At 45.8% G+C, this 26,283-nt stretch overlaps 1 protein-coding gene across 6 annotated transcripts in view; it reads right to left on the bottom strand.

Moving 5' to 3' along the window:
• The window catches only part of PPIG (peptidylprolyl isomerase G), a 243,413-nt gene that overhangs the window by 167,966 nt on the left and 49,164 nt on the right, over window positions 1-26,283 (bottom strand). For all 6 annotated transcript variants that reach the window (XM_069225296.1, XM_069225293.1, XM_069225295.1 and 3 more), the window contains 3 exons: window positions 24,466-24,573; window positions 20,781-20,825; window positions 6,220-6,307 (listed from right to left, as the gene is read on the bottom strand). In XM_069225296.1, the coding sequence (XP_069081397.1) occupies window positions 6,220-6,307; window positions 20,781-20,825; window positions 24,466-24,573 (241 nt within the window). The remainder of the gene's footprint in view (window positions 1-6,219; window positions 6,308-20,780; window positions 20,826-24,465; window positions 24,574-26,283) is intronic.

Raw genomic sequence — 26,283 nt, 5'->3', positions numbered from 1 at the left:
TGTGGGATTTCCTCTCTAATTAGGCTTAGCTGTCTAGTAACGGACGCTGCCGTACAAGTCGTAGCACCTGGGCTTCGAGGCATGTCACTTGCTGGTTCTTCATGCATTCTCTTACCCGGAGGCGTTGTTTGGCATGCCCCCTGAGGGTGGCCTTAAAAGCAGCCCATATTGTGCCCGGTGACGGCACAGACCCCAAGTTGTTCGCAAAGTATTGGGTAAGCTGGTCTCTTAGGGCTTGAACAAAGTCACCATCCTGGAGGTGCCAGGCATTCAGTCGCCACAATGGGCGTTGGGCTACGCCGTTGCTATCCAATTGGACAAGGAGTGGTGCATGGTCAGAAACCCCTGCATGGCAATATCTCCGCACCAGTAACCCGAGAAACATCTAGGGCCGGAATGAAGAGGAGGTCTATTCTCACGTGTGTATTGTCCACGGCCGACGTATGTGTGCATTGCCGCACTCTAGGGTGCCAAACCCGCTGCACATCACAAAGGCCCAAGCCTTCTGCCCAGCAGCTCCATCTTGTGGCTCAAGCTACTCGACTCACAGAGGGGGACCCGGTGGTGTCAATCTCTGGACTTGTGATGGAGTTGAAGTCCCCCCACAGGGTTCCCGGGGGGAGCTGTGTCACCACCTCCTAGAGTCTCCGCTCCAGGTGGGTCATAAGCGCTCAGGAGGTTAATCGGTCGTCCGCAGAATGTGCCAGATACAGCGACATAGCGTCCTTGCAGGTCTAGCTAGCATGCAGTGATCACTACGGGTAGGGAGCGGTGCAGCCTCTAAAGAAGCCTGCATGGTAGACTCTGTTATACCCACTGTAGGAAGTTGGCTCTGTATGTGCTATTTCAAAGTAAGGAATAGCATGCACAGAGTCCAAGGGTTCCCCTTAGAGGTAAAATAGTGGTAAAAAGAGATAATACTAATGCTCTATTTTGTGGTAGTGTGGTCGAGCAGTAGGCTTATCCAAGGAGTAGTGTTAAGCATTTGTTGTACATAGACAATAAATGAGGTACACACACTCGAGACAAATCCAGCCAATAGGTTTTGTTATAGAAAAATATCTTTTCTTAGTTTATTTTAAGAACCACAGGTTCAAATTTTACATGTAATAGCTCTTTTGAAAGGTATTGCAGGTAAGTACTCTAGGAACTTTGAATCATTACTTTAGCATGTATACTTTTCACATAAAACACAATAAGCTGTTTTAAAAGTGGACACAGTGCAATTTTCACAGTTCCTGGGGGAGGTAAGTTATTGTTAGTTTCAACAGGTAAGTAAGGCACTTACAGGTTTCAGTTTTTGGTTCAAGGTAGCCCACCGTTGGGGGTTCAGAGCAACCCCAAAGTTATCACACCAGCAGCTCAGGGCCGGTCAGGTGCAAAGGTCAAAGAGGTGCCCCAAAACACATAGGCTATAATGGAGAGAAGGGGGTGCCCCGGTTCCAGTCTGCCAGCAGGTAAGTACCCGCGTCTTCGGAGGGCAGACCAGGGGGGTTTTGTAGGGCACCGGGGGGGGGACACAAAGTAGCACAGAAAGTACACCCTCAGCAGCGCGGGGCGGCCGGGTGCAGTGTGCAAACACGCGTCGGGTTTCCTTCAGGTTTCAATGGGAGACCAAGGGGTCTCTTCAGCGATGCAGGCAGGCAAGGGGGGGGGCTCCTCGGGGTAGCCACCACCTGGGCAAGGGAGAGGGCCTCCTGGGGGTCACTCCTGCACAGAATTTCTGTTTCTTTAGGGGCTGGGGGCTGCGGGTGCAGGGTCTTTTCCAGCCGTCGGGAAATGGAGTTCAGACAGTCGCGGTCAGGGGGAGCCTGGGGATTCCCTCTGCAGGCGTCGCTGTGGGGGCTCAGGGGGGACAACTTTGGTTACTCACAGTCGTAGAGTCGCCGGAGGGTCCTCTCTGAGTTGGTTGTTCTCCACCAGTCGAGTCGGGGTCGCCGGGTGCAGTGTTGCAAGTCTCACGCTTCTTGCGGGGAATTGCAGGGATCTTTAAATCTGCTCCTTGTAACAAAGTTGCAGTTCTTTTGGAGCAGTGCCGCTGTCCTCGGGAGTTTCTTGTCTTTTTCGAAGCAGGGCAGTCCTCAGAGGATTCAGAGGTCGCTGGTCCCTTGGAAAGCGTCGCTGGAGCAGGTTTCTTTGGAAGGCAGGAGACAGGCCGGTAAGTCTGGGGCCAAGGCAGTTGGTGTCTTCTGTTCTTCCTCTGCAGGGGTTTGTCAGCTCGGCAGTCCTTCTTCTTGTAGTTGCAGGAATCTAACTCTTTAGGTTCAGGGAAGTCCTTAAATACTAAATTTAAGGGCGTGTTTAGGTCTGGGGGGTTAGTAGCCAATGGCTACTAGCCCTGAGGGTGGGAACACCCTCTTTGTGCCTCCTCCCAAGGGGAGGGGGTCACATCCCTAATCCTATTGGGGGAATCCTCCATCTGCAAGATGGAGGATTTCTAAAAGTTAGAGTCACCTCAGCTCAGGACACCTTAGGGGCTGTCCTGACTGGCCAGTGACGACTCCTTGTTATTCTCATTATTTTCTCCGGCCTTGCCGCCAAAAGTGGGGGCCGGGGCCGGAGGGGGCGGGCAACTCCACTCGCTGGAGTGTCCTGCGGGGCTGTGACAAAGGGGTGAGCCTTTGAGGCTCACCGCCAGGTGTTACAGCTCCTGCCTGGGGGAGGTGTTAGCATCTCCACCCAGTGCAGGCTTTGTTACTGGCCTCAGAGTGACAAAGGCACTCTCCCCATGGGGCCAGCAACATGTCTCTAGTGTGGCAGGCTGCTGGAACCAGTCAGCCTACACAGATAGTCGGTTAAGTTTCAGGGGGCACCTCCAAGGTGCCCTCTGTGGTGTATTTTACAATAAAATGTACACTGGCATCAGTGTGCATTTATTGTGCTGAGAAGTTTGATACCAAACTTCCCAGTTTTCAGTGTAGCCATTATGGTGCTGTGGAGTTCGTGTAAAACAGACTCCCAGACCATATACTCTTATGGCTACCCTGCACTTACAATGTCTAAGGTTTTGCTTAGACACTGTAGGGGCACAGTGCTCATGCACTGGTACCCTCACCTATGGTATAGTGCACCCTGCCTTAGGGCTGTAAGGCCTGCTAGAGGGGTGTCTTACCTATACTGCATAGGCAGTGAGAGGCTGGCATGGCACCCTGAGGGGAGTGCCATGTCGACTTACTCATTTTGTTCTCACTAGCACACACAAGCTGGTAAGCAGTGTGTCTGTGCTGAGTGAGGGGTCTCTTAGGGTGGCATAATACATGCTGCAGCCCTTTGAGACCTTCCCTGGCATCAGGGCCCTTGGTACCAGAGGTACCAGTTACAAGGGACTTATCTGGATGCCAGGGTGTGCCAATTGTGGAATCAAAAGTACAGGTTAGGGAAAGAACACTGGTGCTGGGGCCTGGTTAGCAGGCCTCAGCACACTTTCAATTCAAAACATAGCATCAGCAAAGGCAAAAAGTCAGGGGGTAACCATGCCAAGGAGGCATTTCCTTACACCCACCCCGTGCGAGTATATGGTAGTTGGTGCAAAGCAAGTGTCTCTCTTGGAGTAGGACTATAGAAGAGGCAAAGCGGCTGAAGGCGTTGAAGGCCGCAGAGCACTTGATTTTATCTAGGAGCCCATTAACATTCCAGGAAATAACCGGTTTGGAGAGCTCCGGTGTGTGCGGGGAACCGGTGTTGAAGTGCATAAGGCTTTGGCAGTGGGGGCGCAATGTGACCACCTGAAGAAAAAAAACGTTAGTACAACAATACTTAAACATAACATGACCTCCCTCTCGCCTCCGTTATAGTTGCATGGGGTGAATTTGTTCTTATGTCCCATGACAATGAGGGAGTTTGGCTAAGGCGATTATCCTCGTGGTTTGGCATAGGTCTCTTCTCTTCCAGGCCACCCAATGTAGTCAGTCCCTTCGAGTGACTTAGATTTGTTGGTTCCTTCTCCACGAGCGACTGAGTTGGTCCACTCCGCTTCCCACGGTGGGACTGTGTACGCCTGTGTCTGCCCCGTGACACCGGCGAGTCGATGAGGCTAGGTCCCAAGGAAATTTATTCTCGGTGGGAGGGGCCCTTCCGGATGACATGGTGCTCTCCAGTGAGCCAGTCCCACGCAGCTTCTGGCGAGTCAAAGGAAAAGGAGCATGCATGACAGCTGCTTTGCTGTTAGTTTTTGCTGGACTCCCTCATAGGAGTGATGTTTAGTTTGCACTTCACAGGTGTAATCTGGGAAGATAAGGATCTTGTGGTTGTCCCAACGGAGATCTGGGTGTACATTTGCCTCCTTGAGGATAGCGTTGCAGTCTTTAAAATTGAGGAATCTAACAATCATTGGTCGCCTGGGTCCTCCCAGCGGGGGTCTGGGCGCCAGTGCCATGTGGGCACACTCAATGGCAAACCAAGGGGACAGTTGTTGCTCCAGGACCCAGGATCTGATCCAGTGCTCCAGAAACTCAACCACCTGGGTCATTTCCGCTCCTTCTGGGAAGCCAATGAAGCGCAAGTTATTGCGTCTTGAGCGGTTTCCGGCATCCTCAACACTATGGTGAAGCTCACCAGCACGGGTCAGCAGTTGCGAGACTTTGGTTTTAAGGTCTGTGATTTCATCTTCTGCTAGGGAGACTCCGTCTTCTACTTCTTTGATGTGGCCCACCGCTGTCCGCAGGTCTTGTCGCAACAGGCCCACATCTTCGAGTACTTCACCAATTTTTGTTTCAACAGCTAATTGCGAGGATTGCAGGATCGCACCCAGTCCATCCACGACAGGTCTCTGGTAACGTGCCTCCTGTCCCTTGGAGGGCTGTCTGTATGGTGAACTTGTCAATGTGTTGCTAGGACGCTGGTGGTCGTTTGTCGGTTTTGTCTTTCCCCATGGTAGGCTTATGGGTCCTGGGCGCTGTGTCCCCCCACGTACCTCTGTAGGATCACACATCACAGGGCTATCACTGCAGGGGCTTGGGTGATTGTTGCTCGCTGAAGGGGAGGCGATCTAGGGCCCAGGCAGGAGGGACCGCATAGTCATCAGGGATCAGCGGGAGGGAAAAGGGGCAGCAGGTGAGGGGAGGCCTCCACAGGTCCGGGGAGTGGAGCGGATCTCACATCGCGCCTGTGGTTCACTCTCGCCCGACCAGCACTCCTACTCAATCTCTTCACTTGTCTCTCTTCTCTGCACCACACCTCTTATTGCGCTGGCCACTTCCATCTCAAGCCCCCACTGAGAGGTTTCTCACTTGCTTACTGTCTGTGCTAGGCTCCAGGGGGCCTACGGTCATGGCAGTCTCGGTATTGCGGCTCCTTCTCCAACCCCCACTGCCCTGCTCCTGCCTGCAATAAAATTTCACCCTGCAGGCGTCGGGTCACCCAAGCTCCTCCTCAGCCAGTCGGCCTCGAGACAAGCCAGTCGTTCATCCTTTCAGGGGGTCCCAGCCCACGTGCACAGGCAGCAGGACCACCCCGGCTCCAACTTGGGCGTCAGACCTTCTTGCACCCTCAAGGCGCTATTGTTTGCCTTTCATTTTAGTCTATGCAGTTCAGGTCCCGGGGCAGGCCGCAGCGACAACCCGTCACTCTTGCTCCACCGCTCGCCTTCCCGTTCACTCCACAGCTCTCCCGGATCATCCGCCTCACCTTGCCCCTCTTGTGGCCGGAATCCGATCTTCGGCTGCCGGGCCAGACCGCTAATCGGAGCGTCGGGCTCAAGCACACACACCCGCCGCTTCCCAGAGGGTCGGCGCTCCTCCCCTAGGCCGCGCCGGTGGCCAGCAGGCCAGCAGTCTCGTTCAGGCCTAGACCCTCAGCTGGCCATTACAATCATTACAAGAAACAAAACTAAGCAGCTGTCACTATTAACAGTCACCAGTTCAATGTTGCATGTAAAGTAGCCTTTACGTAGGCTGTTAAACACAACATTATAAAAGCTGGCAAGCGAAGCTAAATTTTCAGTGTTAAGTACTATAAAAAAAAACAAGTAAAAATGTGCCTGAGAGACTGAGATCTACAAGGTTCTAAATATTACAGAAGTTTAACACAGTAGACAAATGTTACAATAACATGAAAGCAGAGGTGTGTTATTACAAACTAGGAAGGTGTTCCTCACACAAGTGACAGAATCAGACACTAATATAAATAACAAAGCAGCAAGATAAAATGCTCATAATAAACCCCGATTCAACCTACCAGAACAATAAAAAATGAAACATATTTGAGGTGAACAACGCTTACATGAAGAATTGTGAACCATTTGTGTCCTTCCCTCTGTTGGCCATTGACAGTAGAAATTCTTTGTTGTGCTTTACAGAAAAGCTCTCATCTGGAAAAGGGATATTAAACATCATTGAAAATAGCACAATTTAGTTATACAGCACCGTTAAATACAAAATGCAAAATTCACTTTGTGTATGTAGATAGCCTTCAGCTTGGTCAAAAACATAGATGACAACTCCACTTTGAACTTCTGGATAAAACATGCATTCAGGTGGATATGGGAATCATAGTGCTTGCACTCTATGAAATGTATGATTTTTTCCAGAGGCCCCATTTGTATTCTATTGACCTATTTTGTACCTGTTCTTCACATTTAACTCACCCCCCTCAATACAAGCCACTCATTTCCCTCATCTTCTTTTGCTTGTAAAAACATCCATTCGAATAGCTGTTCAACTTTACTCCAATGTGACCAAAAATACATTTGGGCGCAGTTATCATTGGAGCACCAGGTGCACTGGCACCATGAGGAGCCCACTGAGCCATGATAATTGCAGTATTTCATACCAAAACAATCACAATGGGCATTTTTCTTGCTTGCACAACAGCTCATGGCATTCTTGCTGTGTTACTGAATAAATTATGATATGCCTTGAAAACATTACGATACGTCTTAAAAGTGCAGCAGTCTACAATATTAATAAACCTTAGGAAGAAATCCTAAACAACAATGACTAGGGAAAATTCTCAAATGACACAACCCATTCCATTCAAGCCCTCAACAATGTACTCATTTCCATACGGAAGGGAAAGGCAGCACTAGAGGCAAATCCTATCACAAGGTAAGGGTCTTCTATTTTTGTGGTATTTTTTTTCGTAGATCTTTTTAGGTCTCACCCTCATATCACATGTGCTGTGCTGTGCTGCAAGACATATTGTTTACAATTCAGTTGTCTAGCAACCCTCCCACAGCATACCATTAGTTGTTTTTGTTGTCACTTATTTGCAGTCTTTCAATTGCTTAGCTCCTGAAGGTTTCCCTTCATTTCTTGTGTCAACTCCTCCCTGGAGCATGGACTAAATACATATTTTCTTTCTCAGTTTGCAACACACACTTTTTTATTTCGCAATGGTTTTGGTATTATTTCTGGACGTGCAATGCACTTTCTGACTTTTAACACTGGCATAGTGCTTATTATTCTTTGTCAAGGGAAGCAGAGAATCTTGCACCAACGCCTCTGTCAGAGGGAATGTATTACTATTTCTGTAACCATTAGAAGAAGAAAGGAGAGAACTTTGGGCCAAGGATGTACAAATAGCTAGGAAAATCCCTTTTGACCCAGAAGTCACAGTCCTCCATTTAAATATGCTAATTAACACATCACCATGCCTTCCAAACAAATGCTCCTCTTAGTACATTAAAACCAATATATGGATGTACCTCTGGACAAAAAAAAGGTGCAACCGAGCCAGCTCTAGAGTCGCAGGAAGGCAGTGGCTGCCAGCTGACAGAAAACAACATTGAACATTGCCATAAAAGTATTAATTATTGGCACTGATATTCGCTCAATGTCATGGAGGAGTGCCCTTGCCTCCTCCCTCTTTTCTCACAATATCAACTCCAGATGAGGAGTTATGTCATTCTACATCAGTCTGCTCTTTCTTCCTGGAGTAACTAGGGAATTGTTGCAGGTATGGAGGTTGCTGCCAGAGATGAGCCTTGCTTTCCAGAAGCATTCATATTAGTGTCCCTCCCTATCAGGGAATAGCAGGCAACAATTTCAACTGATTCAGGTAATGACCTTGAGCTGCTTGTGGTACTATGAATTCATTTTTGCAAGCACAGTCAAGCAAAGTGTTGTGTTCTATCGTGCCCTATACGTTTTCTCAAAAAGTGAAGGGTACTCTCCAAGGGACTATTGGTATCACAAGAAGAGTGAAATGTAAATTAATTGACATTACAGATGAGAATGTATCCCACCACACAAATAACTCTTAGTTTTAAAGTACCACTCCATGTATCCTAATAAGTCATGTTACCACATTTTACTGAAACAAGTGGGGGAAAACATATTACAAAAGAAAAACTGTATACAAAAAAAATATATTTTATAGGTTCTTGAGTACAGAAAAATTAAAGGTCCATGCTCCTTAGTTAGAGCAAAGGTCGGATACAGAAGCAAAATATCTTAAAAGAATGGAATAATATATGCACCATTTTTATCTAACCATGTGCAAGTCCTAATTTTTCACAAAGCAGTAGTGGGGCATCTTGAAATTGTCTTTGCTTTCCATGGGCCATCTCAGGACATTCCCAAGGACCTGGAAACAAGTATGGCTGCTACAGAAGATGGCAAGACACTGTTATTAGGCAATGGTTAATAATTAAAGGTGAAAGTGGGTCTGTCCAGATCTGAGTTTGGTATGTGTTTATGTAAATTGTGGCCCATACACCTGGAAAAAAGGAACAAGAAAGAGAGGGAAACCTTGTGACATGAAGAGAGGGGAGGGGAGGGGGGGGGGGGGGGGACCTAGAGGTGGTACTCACTAAATAGGTCCACATCAAGATGTGGAATGACCAAATAGGCCACAGTGGAAACCCAAAAGGGAGAAGAAAAGAATTGGTGTAGACTGAAACACACTGAAACCTGTAAGGTATGGCTTGACTGGGCATTTAAACAAAATTACTCACAACCAGGAAACCTTCTGTTAACAAAAGCAAATTAATCATTAATTAATTTGAAAGCCATTGAATACAAATAATCCATGAGTGGGCAAACAACATTGTTTGGCAGGCAACTCAAGAAGTGATAAGGCACTGCTCCGGGGCAGGGAGCTTACTTTGCAAAGGAGGGGGATATGCCGGTCAAATTTGGCCCTGTGCATCACAGGTTACTCGGCTTGGGAACCAGTGCATCGGACACCCAGTCGGTTCTCCACAAAAGTGGCCTGTTAGCTCATGACGGAATATAACATCAAGGTGGCTGGTCTGTTTAAAAAAAAATATCACATGATCTATAGGTGCACCTTCCCTGGTCTGTTTGGCAGGAAAGTTTAGGAACTTTGGAAATAACTGTAGTGCTGTCCGAAAAGTCCTACTTTCAAACTGTGAGGAAAATCAATATGAGGCCATGATGAAATGCTCCTTCAGGTGTTGTCCGTCTTTGAGGCCTGTCCCTGTAGAAACACAAAGGCGTGGCACCAAGGTGTGGTCATGTCGGGAAAGTAATCTTGCCGTTTGACAGCGCTACCAATCCATGATTATGTGCCTTAAAGGAATCTAAATAAAGGACACCATGAACTTAAACCCTAAAAAGCTAACAGCCTGCATTATGGTTCAATCATAAGTGACAAAGTAACCTCCTCGAAACAAATTGGCCCAAAAAATGCTGTGGAAATGCTGGGAGAGTTCTATGGAAACGTATACAAGTCTAGTACAACTCTCGGAACAAACGTGGACACTTGGGTATAACCCATTATAGCGAAGGCTTCAAATTATCAAACCTTGGATGGAATGGGTTAGAATGGGCAGAAAGGCAACAACTGAGCAGTTTTACACTTTTTAGGTTGAGTCTACCAGATAGCACAGACATAACACGAACATGGAGGCTCTTGCAGCTCGCCCACTGATTACTATTATATGGCTATACGGTCACTTTCATTTGCCCTCTTACTAGTCAATAGCTTGCCTTCTCTATCTTGTGGCTGTCCCTCCACTGGACCACTGCCAGTTTACTTATGTCCTTCCACTAATCACTTTTAGGCTACTTTTTCTTTTGTCTTAAGCACTCCACAAATGTGCATGGGTTTTCCAGCTGTCTTCCTAGTAGGTTTCGTCTGCCCAATCCGAGCTCAGTGTTTTTCCCTCGCCCATCCGCCTTTCCCCACCCATGTGTTTCTGCCCCCTGTTCCATGCTGCTCACTGTTTCACCTGTTTGCTTTACTCCACCCTCACCCTAGCCCAGTGTTGCTTCCCCCTCATTTTGTTTTAGAACCCTCGTAATTGCTCCCACCTGCTTTCAAAAAAGAAAAAAATGTATTCTGTTATTTTTTTTGTAATTTACAGATCTATAATTATTATTATTTTTTTTTTTTTTAACACCAACGTCACAGGTTTTTAAATTTTTCTTTAGTTTTTAGTACAGCGTCGCAAAAAAGCCAATATGTCCCAAAGGTAAGAACTAGCAACTTTGCCAATGCTTGCTATTTGCTATAGCTGATTGGTGTTATGCACAACTAATCAAGGTAACCGGAGGCTTTTGTCTCAGCGACTGGAAATTATTCAAGCCTGTGAATCTAAAAAAAGATCGAGAATGTGACATCATACATTAAGAAAAGGGAGAAAAGAGATGGACTGCTGTCCTACAAACTCAAGTAACCCCAGCCTCAAATTATATTTCAGATATAATGAAAAAAGACAAAATAATAAGGGAAAACACTTCTTATATACGAAATATATCCCATGCTTACAGCACAAAGCTTCATAAATCCAAAAGGTGTAATAAATTCATATATGCATAATTTTATAGATCATAAAATAATATCCAAGTTAGAGAGACTAATGGATAGTTGTAAAGGTTGAATTCATGAGAGCAACTTACCCCTGGAGGCTGGCCCCGCTGGATTTACTGCCTCCTTTGACAGTACATACCAATATTTTCTAAGTGGTCCATTGACAAACCTTTTTAATTATTTTTATATGATTGCAAATCACTGATGCAAAGATGGACATACAGAATGTGGTACATGTAGGGTGACTCAACTGTTGAACAATTATGTCAAACCTTTCACCAGAATACTGGTGTTTATGTTAATACCATTTAACCTCTTATAATTTCTGTCAACCAACCTGATTTCATCAAAACCAGACAAAGGTGGAATAACATTAGATTGGCAGTACACATTTCTCCTCAAATTAGGTGCCCAGAAGGTCTTATCAAATTGGGTGGCAATTTCTCAAGAAGTTATTAAATAACACAGGTCGACGCCATCATGTGAAAATCAGCATTTGAGTTAAGTTTATTAATTTCAGGCTAGAAGTTAAAGAATTATTTCTTAATCTAATGCGGGCATGAAGTGCAAGCCATACAGCCCCTTCAAAGCTGGCTCTTACATTTTCAATTAAAGCTTTGAACAAACAAATTAAATCTAACCATATTTCAGAGACTGAGATGTGGTCAGTTTGCTTGTATCTCTACCTAATGTCATCCATTGCCACCAATCCTGGCTTCCCTTCAGGGATTACTGATGGGGTTTTCTAAATCTCAAGAAGTAATGATTCCAGTACCCCAGTGAGATAAAAGATGGTGAAACATGTTAAAGATTAAAACCTGTCATTTTTTGGTTGAACAGCTTTGTCACTGACCGCAGACTAAAACTTATAAAACTGGGGGGAGCTTGGGGTTAAGGAAAAAAGGGGCAAGGAGGAGCAGAGAGAGAGGAAATTTTATTCATAACACAGTGTGCGTATCACCCAAAATAATCTTTCAAATATAACAGACTGCTGAACCTTTCTAAATCACGAATTCAAATTCTTGCTAAAATTGGAAATGGATGTAAGAAATAGATACCCCAAAAAAATATAGGGTAAAAGGCAGCAAAATCATAAATATGCACGCAATACATGGAAAACTCCTATGAAAATGTTAATGTGGTGGTACTCAATAGCAGAACATTTAGGAGCCATGTTTAGCTACAGAAAGAGTTGTTAGAAAGGACGCTAAGAATCAGGAACTGTGTCTCAGAAGGGGTGCCAAGGTCATTAAATTCAAACAAACTGGAAACATTTTACTTGCAATTAAAGAAATCAAAGGTAGTCCACTCCGATAACAGCTTGTCCTATTGTTGGGCTACACTGGATAAGGTCAATATCCTTTCAGAACACCCATGAGAAAACTAAGACCTGACAGCAAACTGTCTTAATAGTCTTCACAATATTTAAATGGACACTTTTTTTGACATATGCAAATTGCTCTTACTTTTTGACTTGGCGGTTGAGCCCCTGGCTACCAAACTGCCGCAGCAGTATCATGATTTTGCATTGCACTACCCCAGCCAACATCTTTTAATTTCCCTATAGGTGGATGATATTACCTTATCTCTCCGGGACCCACACTAGAGCCTAAATGGTATATTGCGAGAATTTGTCAAATTTGGTAGGCATTCAAATTAACTAGGAGAAATTGCAGCTTTTTCCCCCTCTCACACAGGCAACAGCACCTTTCACCTCCGACTTTCGCCTACATTGATGCATGCATAGAAGAGCTTAAGAACATGGGCATGGTATCCCGTGGTAGGAAGGAGATACTCCTCTCTAATATGGAATTACACTCACTAAACCAATCACCCACTGGATCTTTCTACCATTGTCACTTGCAGGGCCTATTGACTCGATGAAGATATTGCTTCTACCTAAAGCGCTGTAGCTCTTTCTGAGCATTCCTATAACTCAATCTTTTTTTCACATACTGACAACACAGATGATTCCGTTAGCATGGGCAGGTAAACAGCCCCACATACAATGGGTCACCCTCACATTACCCTTTCGGGAGGGAGGCTTTGAAGCTCCAGATAAGGAACTCTCATCTATGCACTCAAGCTCACCATGCTATCCCACTGGTACCGTCCTTCCCAGTTTCTCTCCCATTTGGCTGCTGAATAAGGATACATAGCACTGATTCCTCCTGCTTCTTTCATAGGAACCCCTTCGGTAACTCCCTCAGCCGCTTTGTCTACAGTGGTGTGCACCACTGCCGCACGGCAGAGACTATGCTACAAAGTGGGTAAGAGTGGCCTACTCTGATCCTTCTGGACTATCATCCCCTGCTGTCGGTCACACATTAATTCCTGTGTAGGCTCTAGCTCTAAAGATGGGGCCTCACCCACTGGGAAGATCTGTATTGTGAGGGCCTCTGACACAAACTGATTATATAGGAGAAGACCGGCCTCACTCCTGGATGTCTTTATGAACATCCCCTTGAAATGCAATTCTAAGGTGGCTGTCGTGGATTTCCCTGTGGAACCTCCTACTTTTCTCACACTACTTAACATGCTTTAAGCCACTAATACTAAATACCTGGTCTCCTCAATGTATCATTCTGCACAGGCTAAATCCCCAAGCTTTCGGGGTTGGTCACAGGAACATAAAAAGTGGTTCTAGGTATGGCCTTACTCATGAGCAGTGGCGCTACTGCTGCATGCACACAGGGTAGATATCATCCAGTAGTAGACTGAAAAGTATTAATTACAAGTTCCCTCACAGAGCATACTACACTCCTGTTAAACTTCATACATTTGGACTTAAACCCGACGATGTGCTGTCAGATGTGGATTGGCTAGCACAGATTTCCTCTATTTGGCTTGGTCTCTCGGGGCGGTACATTTGCCCTCTACATTATGCGAGAGAAAGAGCTACAGCTGACTCCTCTAATGCCTCTTATTGAGCACATCAAAGACTTCGATGCCACTTACAGGAAGTACATGGTGCTGGCTTTAATGCTCGCTAAGAGGCGTATCACCTGTCGCTGGGGACGAGGAGGGGCACATAAATACCCCCTCCATAAGGGTTAAAGATATATGGCTGCCTCTACGCACCTACCTTCTAGTGTAAGCACTTGATAATGCTCAGAATACATGATTAAATGGAATGGGACATCATGGTACTGTCTAGAGTTACATTTACATGGATGTGTCACTTGCTATTATTAATGCTGGTTTCTCAACAGCCACCATCAGAGATCTTTGCCTCCTTGTGATTATTATCCCCTTGCTGTATCTGCTGTTGATAATTGTGTGGTGTGGGAAGCGGGGGTGAGGTGGGAAAGGATTGCATTATACAGAGCGTGCTGACATACCCTGAAAGGGAAGGGGGGCTGCATTAAGCACATTATACATTTATCTTTCAACTGTACTTGTTCATACTTTCATCAAATAAAAAACAAACAATTAATAAAATAAGTAAAGAGCTTTACTGATGTAAAAACTCAATGTTCTCTTAGGATCTAAACGATGGACTGCACTTCCTCCATGGAGGGAGAAGTGGAGTAGAAAATGCCAAAAGGGTGACGGCCTGTTCCATATGAAAAAGAGGCTACTTTCAGCACAAAGGACACCCGGGTCCATAAAGCTCCTGTATATTGCTATTAGATGAGCCAATGTTATAGAGATTAAAAGTTAAGAGCTGCAATGGGCAGATAGTTAGTTGATTGGAGGATGTACACATCCAAAATGTGAGGAGTAGGCTCAAATCCCACTATGGCATCACAAAAGGCAATAATGTAAACCTTTTAAGAAAAGCATCCCAACAGGTGATTTAAATAAAGAAGACTGATCTGACAATCACAAAAATGCAGAAAGAGTAGATAAATAATCTTCATTTGAGCCCAAAGCAAGTCCTTGCTAGGTCAGACATAACATACATCTCTTTGTACAATTCAGCTTAAGGTGGGACTATCTGGCGGGTGCAGCACCAAACCACAAATTTGTCACACTGGGCATTGTAACCATATTTCACTGAGGGATGCCTTGATGCCAGGAAGACATCAACCATTTTCTGGGGGGGGGGGGGGGGGGAGGTCACATGCAGTCAGCTGCTGCCGCTCAACCTCTGAGCATGGAGATGTAGACTGTGCAGGCCAGAGTGTTAAACCCTGTCTTTTTGCTGCAACGTAAGGTTCACCCAAAAAAGCAGGGGAGGGAAGGCCAGATGCTCATGGCCAGGAGTTCTGGGTAAAACACTCTCCTGGCCCAATCCTAGGGAGAGAGGGGAGAGGAAGGAGAGAAGGGAGAGAGTGGAGAGGAAGGAGAGAAGGGAGAGAGTGGAGAGGAAGGAGAGAAGGGAGGAAGGAGAGAAGGGAGGAAGGAGAGAAGGGGAGAGAGGGGAGAAAGGGGAGAGAGGAGAGAAAGGGAGGGAGGAGAGAAAGGGAGGGAGGAGAGAAAGGAGAGAGAGCGTCCAGGAATTCTAGCAAGCAAAAGTGCTCACAATGCACGTTTTCAGTGGTGGCGGGGAAAAAAAAAAAAAAAAAAAAAAAATCATCTAACCAGTGTTTCCCGCCCCCATTTTTGGAACATGCCCTGCGCCACCTCCAGATGGAACTGCCATTCGTGATCCACTAGGCATCGACATCAGAATTTATCTATCCAACCAGGTGGTGTATCACCAGGAAAATTCCAAAAAGGTCCAGCCACTTCCAAAGGCATTATGCCTCTTTGCACAGGGTCCAACACCCCAACCTGCCCTGCTTATTGCAGTATGACATATGGTGGTGCGGTCTGTGAACACCTTCACCAGCCTATAGTTGGCATCAATGCCAAGTGAATTGCCTGTAGCTCCAGAAGTGTAATGTGGGGCCTCGCCTCCGCTGGAGACCAGATGGCTATAATCACCACCTCCTAAGTGTCTGCCGCAGCCCTGAAGTAATGCTTCCATCATCACTATCAACACTGAACGGGGTAAGGAAAGGAGTCTGCCACTGGCCAGAAGCCACCACTGCAGGTCTTTTACAGTCTCCTTTTAAATCTGGACATGATCGGACAGATCCATCAAGTGCTCTGCCCAGAGAGATGTCACATTCCACTGCAGAGCTCTCGTGTGCTATCTGGCATGCTTCTCCAGCAGGATACAAGAGGCCAGCAATCTTCTGGATCTCACTGAGGATGACTGTGAGGTTGCTGACTGAGGGTGGAGCATTGGGATCATAACTCAAATGTACTGGACCCCATTCCAGGGGAAAGGCAAGAAGTGATGTCCAAAATAGCACAAATTAACAGGAGCGTATGTGAGAGAATCAGACATGACATCAGCATGTTAATAATACGTCAAACTATGTCAAAGTTTGTAGTTGTCCGGAGGTGGTTGTTGACTTCCTGGGGTAAGCCTGCCTTCAACAGCAAGTCTTCAAGTTAGGGGAGAAGTCTCCGATCACCCAACTCCTACAACTGCCATCAGTTTCGTAAATATCACAGGGGCACTGATGAGATCAAAGGGGAGCACCACAAACTGCAAATTTCTCCTTTCCCACGATGAATCACAGGTACACCGGTGGGCCTGCAGGACGGTGATGTGCAAATAAGCTTTCTGCACATCCAAAACTACAATAAAGTCTGTAGGTTCTATTGAAGACAGGACCTGGGCTACAGTGAGCACCTTGAATTTGTCCTTTCGCAGCAAAAGCATTGGAGAGGACAAAGATCTAGAATAGGAAAAAAGCATCCATCCTTCTTCACCACTTGGAAGTAATCAAAGTGTCATCCAGTTCTTTCCTCCGACGTCGGAACCCTCCCTATGGCCCCTTTAGGCAAACAGGTCTGCACTTCCTGCCACAAAGCAGAGAGGTCGTTCTCGGTTAGCTGCCATGAAAGGGGTGGAATGTGAGGCAGAGCGGAGAAGAATATAAGTACTTAAAAACACTGGATAATTTGGAGGACCCACTTCTCCAAAGTGATTTTTTTGCCAACCCTGGTGAAAATGCTGGATTTGGCTTCCGACGAAGAGGCAGCCTCAAGAAGGAAACCCTAAAGTAGATTTGCAGCTTTAGAAGCGGGGGTACTGTGCTGCACCATTTTCTAGATGTTGCCATTAGGATGCAAACTCTCAGCGACTAGGATGTGTGCTGGTTTGGCACTGTGGGCTGGTGTTTTGTGTATGGCACCTTACCACAGTCATAGGGGCGAAATTGCTGATGGAATGGTCACATGAAATGGGACAGCAAGGCCAAAGGAATGTGCTGTGACCCTGCTTTCTTTAAAATGGCATAGGTGCAAAAGGAACCGGCGCAGGTCAAGAAGCTTAAAAACAAAGTCAGCTTTGAAGCTGGTGCAGAACTCGAGTAGGGTTCTAAGCACCAAGGCCAGACTTACCAGAAGAAGTCCAACAGTAGGTCCTCACACATTGTTGGGGCTCAAAGGTGCACCAGAGGGAGTCAGTAAAGCTCAGAATAGTCTCCTTTGGAGATCATAGCCAGGAATGAGACAGAGGCATGGTGAAGCTCTCAGGCCTTCTCTGGTGTAGGAAGTTGGCTCTGTATGCACTATTTCAAAGTAAGGAATAGTATGCACAGAGTCCAAGGGTTCCCCTTAGAGGTAAGATAGTGGCAAAAAGAGATAATACTAATGCTCTATTTTGTGGTAGTGTGGTCGAGCAGTAGGCTTATCAAAGGAGTAGTGTTAAGCATTTGTTGTACACACACAGGCAATAAATGAGGAACACACACTCAGAGACAATTCCAGGCCAATAGGTTTTTGTATAGAAAAATATATTTTCTTAGTTTATTTTAAAAACCACAGGTTCAAATTTTACATGTAATACTTCAAAAGAAAGGTATTGCGGGTAGGTACTTTGAATAATCACAATAGCATATATACTTTTCAAATAAATCACATATAGCTATTTTAAAACTAGACAGTGCAATTTTCAACAGTTCCTGGGGGAGGTAAGTATTTGTTAGTTTTTGTAGGTAAGTAAACCACCTACGGGGTTCAAGTTTGGGTCCATGGTAGCCCACCGTTGGGGGTTCAGAGCAACCCCAAAGTTACCACACCAGCAGCTCAGGGCCGGTCAGGTGCAGAGTTCAAAGTGGTGCCCAAAACACATAGGCTTCAATGGAGAAGGGGGTGCCCCGGTTCCAGTCTGCCAGCAGGTAAGTACCAGGGGGGTTTTGGAGGGCAGACCAGGGGGGGTTTTGGAGGGCACCGGGGGGGACACAAGTTAGCACAGAAAGTACACCCTCAGCAGCACAGGGGTGGCCGGGTGCAGTGTGCAAACACACGTCGGGTTTCCAATGGAAATCAATGGGAGACCAAGGGGTCTCTTCAGCGATGCAGGCAGGCAAGGGGGTTGGCTCCTCGGGCAGCCACCATTTGTGCAAGGGAGAGGGCCTCCCGGGGGTCACCCCTGCACTGGAGTTCCGATCTTTCAGGTCCTGGGGGCTGCGGGTGCAGAGTCTTTACCAGGCGTCGGAATCTGGGAGTCAAGCAGTCGCGGTCCGGGGGAGCCTCGGGATTCCCTCTGCAGGCGTCGCTGTGGGGGCAACTCTGGTTACTCACAGTCTCGGAGTCGCCGGGGAGTCCTCCCCGAAGTGTTGTTTCTCCACAAGTCGAGCCGGGGGCGTCGGGTGCAGAGTAGCAAGTCTCACGCTTCCGGCGGGAAACGCAGTTGTCTTGAAGTTGCTTCTTTGGAAACAAAGTTGCAGTCTTGGATGAACAGGGCCGCTGTCCTCTGGAGTTTCTTGGTCTTTCTAGAGCAGGGCAGTCCTCTGAGGTCGCTGGTCCTGGGGAAAGCGTCGCTGGAGCAGTGTCTTTAGAAGTGGGGAGACAGGCCGGTAGTGCTGGGGCCAAAGCAGTTGGTGTCTCAGTCTTCTCTGCAGGGTTTTTCAGCTCAGCAGTCCTCTTCTTCTTAGGTTGCAGGAATCTGAGTTCCTAGGTTCTGGGGAGCCCCTAAATACAGAATTTAGGGGTGTGTTTAGGTCAGGGAGGGCAGTAGCCAATAGCTACTAGCCCTGAGGGTGGCTACACCCTCTTTGTGCCTCCTCCCAAGTGGAGGGGGTCACATTCCTATCCCTATTGGGGGGATCCTCCATCTGCAAGATGGAGGATTCCTAAAAGTCAGAGTCATTTCAGCTCAGGTTGCCTTAGGGGCTGTCCTGACTGGCCAGTGACGACTCCTTGTTTTTCTCATTATCTCCTCCGGCCTTGCCGCCAAAAGTGGGGCCGTGGCCGGAGGGGGCGGGCAACTCCACTAGCTGGAATGCCCTGTGGTGCTGTAACAAAGGGGGTGAGCCTTTGAGGCTCACCGCCAGGTGTTACAGCTCCTGCAAGGGGGAGGTGATAAGCATCTCCACCGAGTGCAGGCTTTGTTACTAGCCACAGAGTGACAAAGGCACTCTCCCCATGTGGCCAGCAACATGTCTCGAGTGTGGCAGGCTGCTAAAACCAGTCAGCCCACACGGGTAGTTGGTTAAAGTTTCAGGGGGCACCTCTAAGGTGGTGCTGAGAAGTTTGATACCAAACTTCCCAGTTTTCAGTGTAGCCATTATGGTGCTGTGGAGTTCGTGTTTGACAGACTCCCAGACCATATACTCTTATGGCTACCCTGCACTTACAATGTCTAAGGTTTTGCTTAGGCACTGTAGGGGCACAGTGCTCATGCACTGGTGCCCTCACCTATGGTATAGTGCACCCTGCCTTAGGGCTGTAAGGCCTGCTAGAGGGTTGACTTATCTATACTGCATAGGCAGTGTGAGGCTGGCATGGCACCCTGAGGGGAGTGCCATGTCGACTTACTCGTTTTGTCCTCACCAGCACACACAAGCTGGCAAGCAGTGTGTCTGTGCTGAATGAGGGGTCCCCAGGGTGGCATAAGATATGCTGCAGCCCTTAGAGACCTTTCCTGGCATCAGGGACCATGGTACCAGGGGTACCAGTTACAAGGGACTTACCTGGATGCCAGGGTGTGCCAATTGTGTAAACAAAAGTACAGGTTAGGGAAAGAACACTGGTGCTGGTGCCTGGTTAGCAGGCCTCAGCACACTTTCAAATCAAAACATAGCATCAGCAAAGGCAAAAAGTCAGGGGGTAACCATGCCAAGGAGGCATTTCCTTACATCTGGAGTAAAAGAATGGTGGGAAGGGGCCAAGTCGCACTTGGATTTCTTGTGTTTCTTTTTCGAATTACCCAATGACTTTGACAACAACAAAGACCTGCCACAGGAATTGGACCTTCCTTTTGACTTTGACCAGTCACAGTGTGTTGTTTAGTGATGTAGAGTTTTGACTCTCGATCCTTTCTGACCTTCTGGTTCCTTAGGGCACAACTCTTCTATGCCCTCAAGTCGTGATCCAACACCAACCACCAAAGGCAGACCTTATAAGGAACAGTCACAGATATCTGCTTGCGGCAATCCTTACAAACTTGAATCCTATAGCTTTGGGAGGGGGCAACTTCTCTTCGCACACTGGATTAATGTTAAAATATTTGAGTATCTCAAAGGAGATGAAGGAGTCGCTCCAGATCCACGTTTGAGGATGCAGAAAGAAAGGAAGTGAGATGAGCAACTCTCCATTTACCAGTGGGCAGGAGTACCACTGTAAAAGCTTCCAATATGACACCTGGGGACTATTCTAAAAGGTAAGGAATCTACAATTAGAAGCATCCACCAGACTGACAGAATTGTATACCAAAAATTATTCAATGATCAGTAGTACAGAGAATGTCTCTGATCCAGATACCAATGCTCAATGAAATTGTGAGACTATATTAGGCCATGAAGTTTTCCATAGTGGCAGAAAAATCATGATAAAAAAAGTCTGATGCTACCTCGACTCTTTACTACTACATTCAAAGTACACTATAATAAAAGAGCCCAGCGACAAGGCAGTCGTATTTTCACAATATCCACAGATAATTAGACAAGAATACAATTTTCGTTTTTTTGTAGTGCATCCATATCGACTATTTAAAACCACAAATAAAGTTGTTAAAAACACACAGCAGTCTTTTCCTGGCAAATGTAAAAAAAAAAAAAGACAGTGAAAATGTAGCCAGACAAACAGTCAAACTTAAAATTAAAAAGATGGCTACATACCTTCGAAGAATCCACCGTAGATAGATTCACCCCCTTTACCATTTCCTGAGGACAACAACAACAAACAAAAAAGAAAATTACTGCATGCATTAAAGTCTAAATATCCTAGTGCACTATGCTAATGGATTTCAATAGCTGGGCAATGAGAGGATACACCACTTTGGACTGCAAGGAAACCTTGTGGTGCAAATTCAAGAGACTACATTATTAAGATTCACTAGTAATATAGTATATGATTTGAAAATAACAAAATAAAAAGATTAAAATATAGCTCATTGTTTGACTGAGGGTAGTCTGTACCACTTCCCAAGAGCTTTAGATTCAGATCGGGTGTTCAGCAAGCGAGTACGTTTTTTGTTTAGAAAGATAAAATAGTGACCCCTTGAATAACTTACTCAAACATTAGCCAATAAAAATATATATATCATGATCACAAGATATATTCTCTTAAGTTACCACAATGACTGATGATTTCACCTAGCAAAAACTAGCTATACATATAAGTATGAAATTATCTTGAGGACAACCATAATACTTCTAGGCATAAGAAACTGAATTAGAGATCAAGGTTTATACTGTTTAGACTCTTCGCACCATAAGAGTCCTAATAACAAATGGCACAATCTCATGAGGGTTATCCCAAACGTTCAATGATCTCCAGTTGCATCTGCTGACCTTGTTTACTAAACCTAGATTTCATCTTCACAGCAATAGTAATAATAGGATTATATTTTTATTCTTTAGATTAAGGTGGCGTACTCCGTCATATCACATTTTACGTGGAAGTCACAGAAATTACAATACTTTGGTATCTCCTTGAAGCTAATATTTCACCATATAATATTCAAATGTTTGAAAGTTAGAAATCAACAGTGACAAATGTAACTTTTTTGTTTCAACAAATTTGATTTTCATACATTTGATCAGCACAGTTTCAATTCCTGTTCTAAAAGTAAGAAACTAACCCAAGTAGGCTGCATCCCGTTTTATAAAGTGAGCCATCAAAAAGGACAGCCCTATTTCACTCAAAATACATTAATTTCAAGTACAGGTCAGCTATGTTTAAATGCCTTAGCTGTTTGCTCAATTGTGTTAGTAGGAACCATGGATGTTGAGAGAAAGAAATCAAGCATGCACTGTAGGTTGTGCATGCAAATGTGCCAGATAGGAGTTGATACATTCAGATCGTGTTAACTTGCAGATGTTCAATCAGGTACTCTTTAGACAATGCATATGAGACACCATAGAATTAATTATTGGACTGTCGTGGTGGTAAAGAGAATTTATGAGGTTCCTAAAACACAAAGAAGGGATGGACTCATGAGGCTCTTAATGAAGGCTGAAAAACTTGTGAGACAGAAAAGAAAACCTGCATAACGGATTTGGAAAGAAGATGACTCAAAAGGAGGTGGCTGAATAGACGTTTAGATGGACAGGATGGAGAAACATGGTGTACAATCACAGGGGGTGAGTGTCTGCATTGTTCAGAACTCCGTCCATCATCCTTTTGTGTTGCTAAAGTTGCCTTAAGTGTGAAGGGTATGCCCAGATGTGGGTCCCGTGCTCACTGTGCCACTGGATTCAAGCCAGCCTGGCTGATGAAGGGTGATACCCTAAAACCGGTCCCAGGATGCTTGTTTCCAGTCCAGGGAGGACCTGGCTTAGCAGTTCGGGCTGGACTGTTCCCATGAGGAACAGGGTCAAGACTGATTTGCATATAGCTGGGTCCAAACTGGGGTCGCATGGTGAGCAAAAGAACGATGGATAAAACCCAGATCTGTGGCTGGGGGTGAGTGTCTGCATTGTTCAGCACTCTGTCCATCATCCTTTTGTGTTGTACAACTAGAGGCATACCATAAGAAGAGTGATGCAAGGTGTTTGTAGGGCTGAGGGGCAATGTGGGGTGGTGTGGGGTGGTGCAGGGAACAACCAGTGAACCTAGGGACATAACAAGTAGTATAGGTTTATGGCAGGGAACGAGAATCAGTGTGTTTATAAGAACAAGTGACATGGTTACAAGGAACACAAATACAGCAAGCTATCTTCTAGGAGAGAAAAATTGTGTCTAGAGGAGACAAACTATATTAGAAAAAAACATTTACAATGCAATAAGACTAGCATTTGCAAGAGTTAGAGCTACTGGCGTTGTAAATGCTAACGTCTTTTGCCTATGTGCTTTTGTTTAGAGTACATACATAGTTAAAAGACATTATCATTTACAACGCAATAGCTCAAACTCTCGCAAATGCGAGACCTACTGCATTGTTAATGCTTGTTTCAGTATGCCGTGAGCAGGACAGGTGAAGGGACTGTTTTTCACATTATACTTTTCAAGTGAGGTGAGAGGTGCTTACTCCATTTTAGTAACCTGGGAGCAGGTAAACAGGATAAAACACATGTGAAAGCGTGCACCACGTACATAAATGTAAAGTTAGGCAAGGCTGCCATTGAACACAATGCGCACAGAAGAGGACAAAACAAAGGAAGAGTGCGAGGGTGACCTGGCCCTGGAGACTCCTCCCCTCCCTGCAGGTTGTTTTATGTTTGTAGAGGGAGCAGTCAGGGAAGGGAGGCCTCCTGGAAGGACATAGATACGAGAAGGACTTGCAACAACCAAGAGAGGGGCAAAGAGCAACAGAGTAAACATTTAATTAAATGTTTAAAAAAACACTGTGTGAAAGTGTGCACTGTGTAGATAAATGTAAAGTTATGCACAGCCGCCATGCAGAAACATGAAGCGCGGTGGCAGTGATGAGGCGCTGTGCTGATCCACTAAAAGGTGCATGGCCTCCAAAATAAAATGAGAAAGTTGAAATCAACATTTTCAAAACACGGGATACAATCACGGCCTGCCCCGCTGCTGGCTCCATGGTAAGTACCCACCCCCCCCCGCCTTCTGCCCCCTGCTGGAAACATAACAGGTCTCACCCCACTGAGATCGGCACAACCCCAGTCTCTTCCTCAGATGGTCTTGTGCTTCAAATGGCCTAATTTCAGTATCAGAGGCAGCTGCCATGTTAAGCAAGTAGCGGTGCTGGAAAGACAGCAGCAACGAATGGAGGGAGGGAGGGAGGGAGGAGGTGCGAGCCAACATGGCCAACAGAAAGGTTCATTTAGAACAAACCGCAATAGCAGGCTGATTTACAGCCCTATTTCCTGAAACATCATTGCAGCTAAGCTGAGAATGCTCTGCTAATGAAGAGGGAAGCATCGCCGAACATGAGCAGGAAATGAAGGAAAAAAGCCCCCAAAAGAACAAATAAACAAGACAAAGCATAATTATACAGTAGTTAGTCCCTACTCCCAAAGAGAAAAAGGAGGGGCAAAGAGGCACGACTGACCACTAGCAAGGACTTTTAAATGACACTGAAATAAAGCAAATGACTTTAAGCCCACAGAAGAAGTATATAAGAGGTTGTACGCTTATGCTCAACCTTAAAAAAATAAAAATAAAAAAATAAAAATTGTAACAAACATGATGTCCATGAAGCAATCCTGTCAAGTGAAGGGAAAGAATCAGCACAGAATACAAGGAAGTAGACTACAGTATGCGGAGGTTAGGCCAGAGTTTTGTTGTAGTTGCACAATGCCACAAGACTTTATTTTTGCTTGCACTCCAGATGAAGAGCATTACACTGTTTGGCTGCCTACACCAAACCAAAGCTTACTTAAAGCAACATCTTACCTTCACTGAAGTCTCCACCTTGGATCATGAAGTCTTTCACTACTCTGTGGAATAGACAGCTCTTGTAATGTAATGGCTTCTGGGTGCTTTTCCCCAAGCCCTTCTCACCTGTAACAAAAATAAAAACAGGAAATTGCCAACTTGCTAGAAATTAAATGAGCAATAATGGTGCATGCATAGATAAACTGTAGATCTAGCTATGTGTTGGATAAACTGCTAGCACAGCAATATACAAAATATGGTAGACAATACTATTTGGCGCCTAAAAAATAACCCAAAAATCAATAGTGTTTATATGGGATATAAACTTCCAACATGACTAGTACTCGTTACATTACTCCTGGAGTGTAGGGCCTACCCTATTTCAAAAACTACTGGTGCCTGGGTACATTTGGCACGAACATTAATTGCCGCTCAAAGATGTTCAGTTCAAAAGCTTGAGTGGCTGGCACGTGTGTCGCAAGCAATGTTAACTTATGACCAGTCAGATGAATGGGTGCAACTTTTTTTGAGTTTGAGGTCATGTAATAGTAGCAACTTTACATGTTTGTATGGCCATTTTTGTAGATAGGAAAGCTGCACAGTTTCCTTTAACATGAACCACTTTTCGTTTTTGGGGCCACTGGATACTGTACATGGACCAAAGGAAGCTTACCCAGCAGCTACATTTCTCCAAGGCTGTTCAGTATTTATCGAGTTAACTTTCCAAACTCTGAATTCTTTTAAGGATCAGTGGGCTAGGTCTAGTCTGTAACCTTCTACACAAAAACAAGAGTCCAACACATTAAGTGTGGGAACCAAAGGATATGTTTTCTGAAGTTCTAAGAAGGTGGCATATATCTCTACACTAAAATCACCTAATACTTTAATATGTGCTTAAACTTCTAGAAATCGCCATTTTGGAAAACTTCCTGCACTGCAACACAAGACATGGGGTATTTTTAATTAGTGCCAACTGCAAGGTATGCAGGTCCATCCTTAGAAACCACGTTTTTATACTCATGTACATCTGGTACCTTGGAAGTCTGTGCATTGGTATTTGAAAGTGGTTTGCTCTGAGAATGGGGTCATAATCAAATGTTATTTTAAGACCAAATGGTAATGTTTTGCACTCACATACAGGATGCTAGCTTCAGTAGCAGCCTTCAAATTTGGTATGGGAGTAACAATAAAAAAAAGTTTTGCTTCACAAAAGGAATGCCGCATAACAATGGCCACCTGTGAGGGTTTTGTTAGTCAAAGTCCAACCTTCTTCTGTTGCTAGAGATAAACATGATTTGTAAATATGCGCAGCCAGATGTGCTTGGAATAACCCCAACAACTAGGTTGTTCTGATTGTCACATGTTTTCAAATATTTTGGGGGTCATTCCGACCATGGCGGTCCATGACCGCCAGGGCCGGGGACCACGGAAGCACCGCCAATAGGCTGGCGGTGCTTCCAGGGCCATTCTGACCGCGGCGGTAAAGCCGCGGTCACAAAAGGGGAACCGGCGGTTTCCCGCCAGTTTTCCCCTGGCCCAGGGAATCCTCCATGGTGGCGCTGCTTGCAGCGCCGCCATGGGGATTCCGACCCCCTTCCCGCCAGCCTGTTCCTGGCGGTTTTTACCGCCAGGAACAGGATGGCGGGAACGGGTGTCGTGGGGCCCCTGGGGGCCCACAAAGATTTTCACTGTCTGCTTAGCAGACAGTGAAAATCGCGACGGGTGCCATTCGGAGCCGGCTTCATTGTTGCAGGGGCTGTCCCGCTGGGCCGGCGGGCGCTCTTTTGGAGGGCGTCCACCGGCCCAGCGGGAAAGTTAGAATGGCCGCTGCGGTCT

The sequence above is a fragment of the Pleurodeles waltl genome, chromosome 3_1 (genome assembly GCF_031143425.1).
Source record: "Pleurodeles waltl isolate 20211129_DDA chromosome 3_1, aPleWal1.hap1.20221129, whole genome shotgun sequence".
In the NCBI taxonomy this organism is placed as follows: Eukaryota; Metazoa; Chordata; class Amphibia; order Caudata; family Salamandridae; genus Pleurodeles; species Pleurodeles waltl.
Note: the sequence above shows the minus strand (reverse complement) of the source record. Positions and strands in the feature narration are given on the sequence as shown.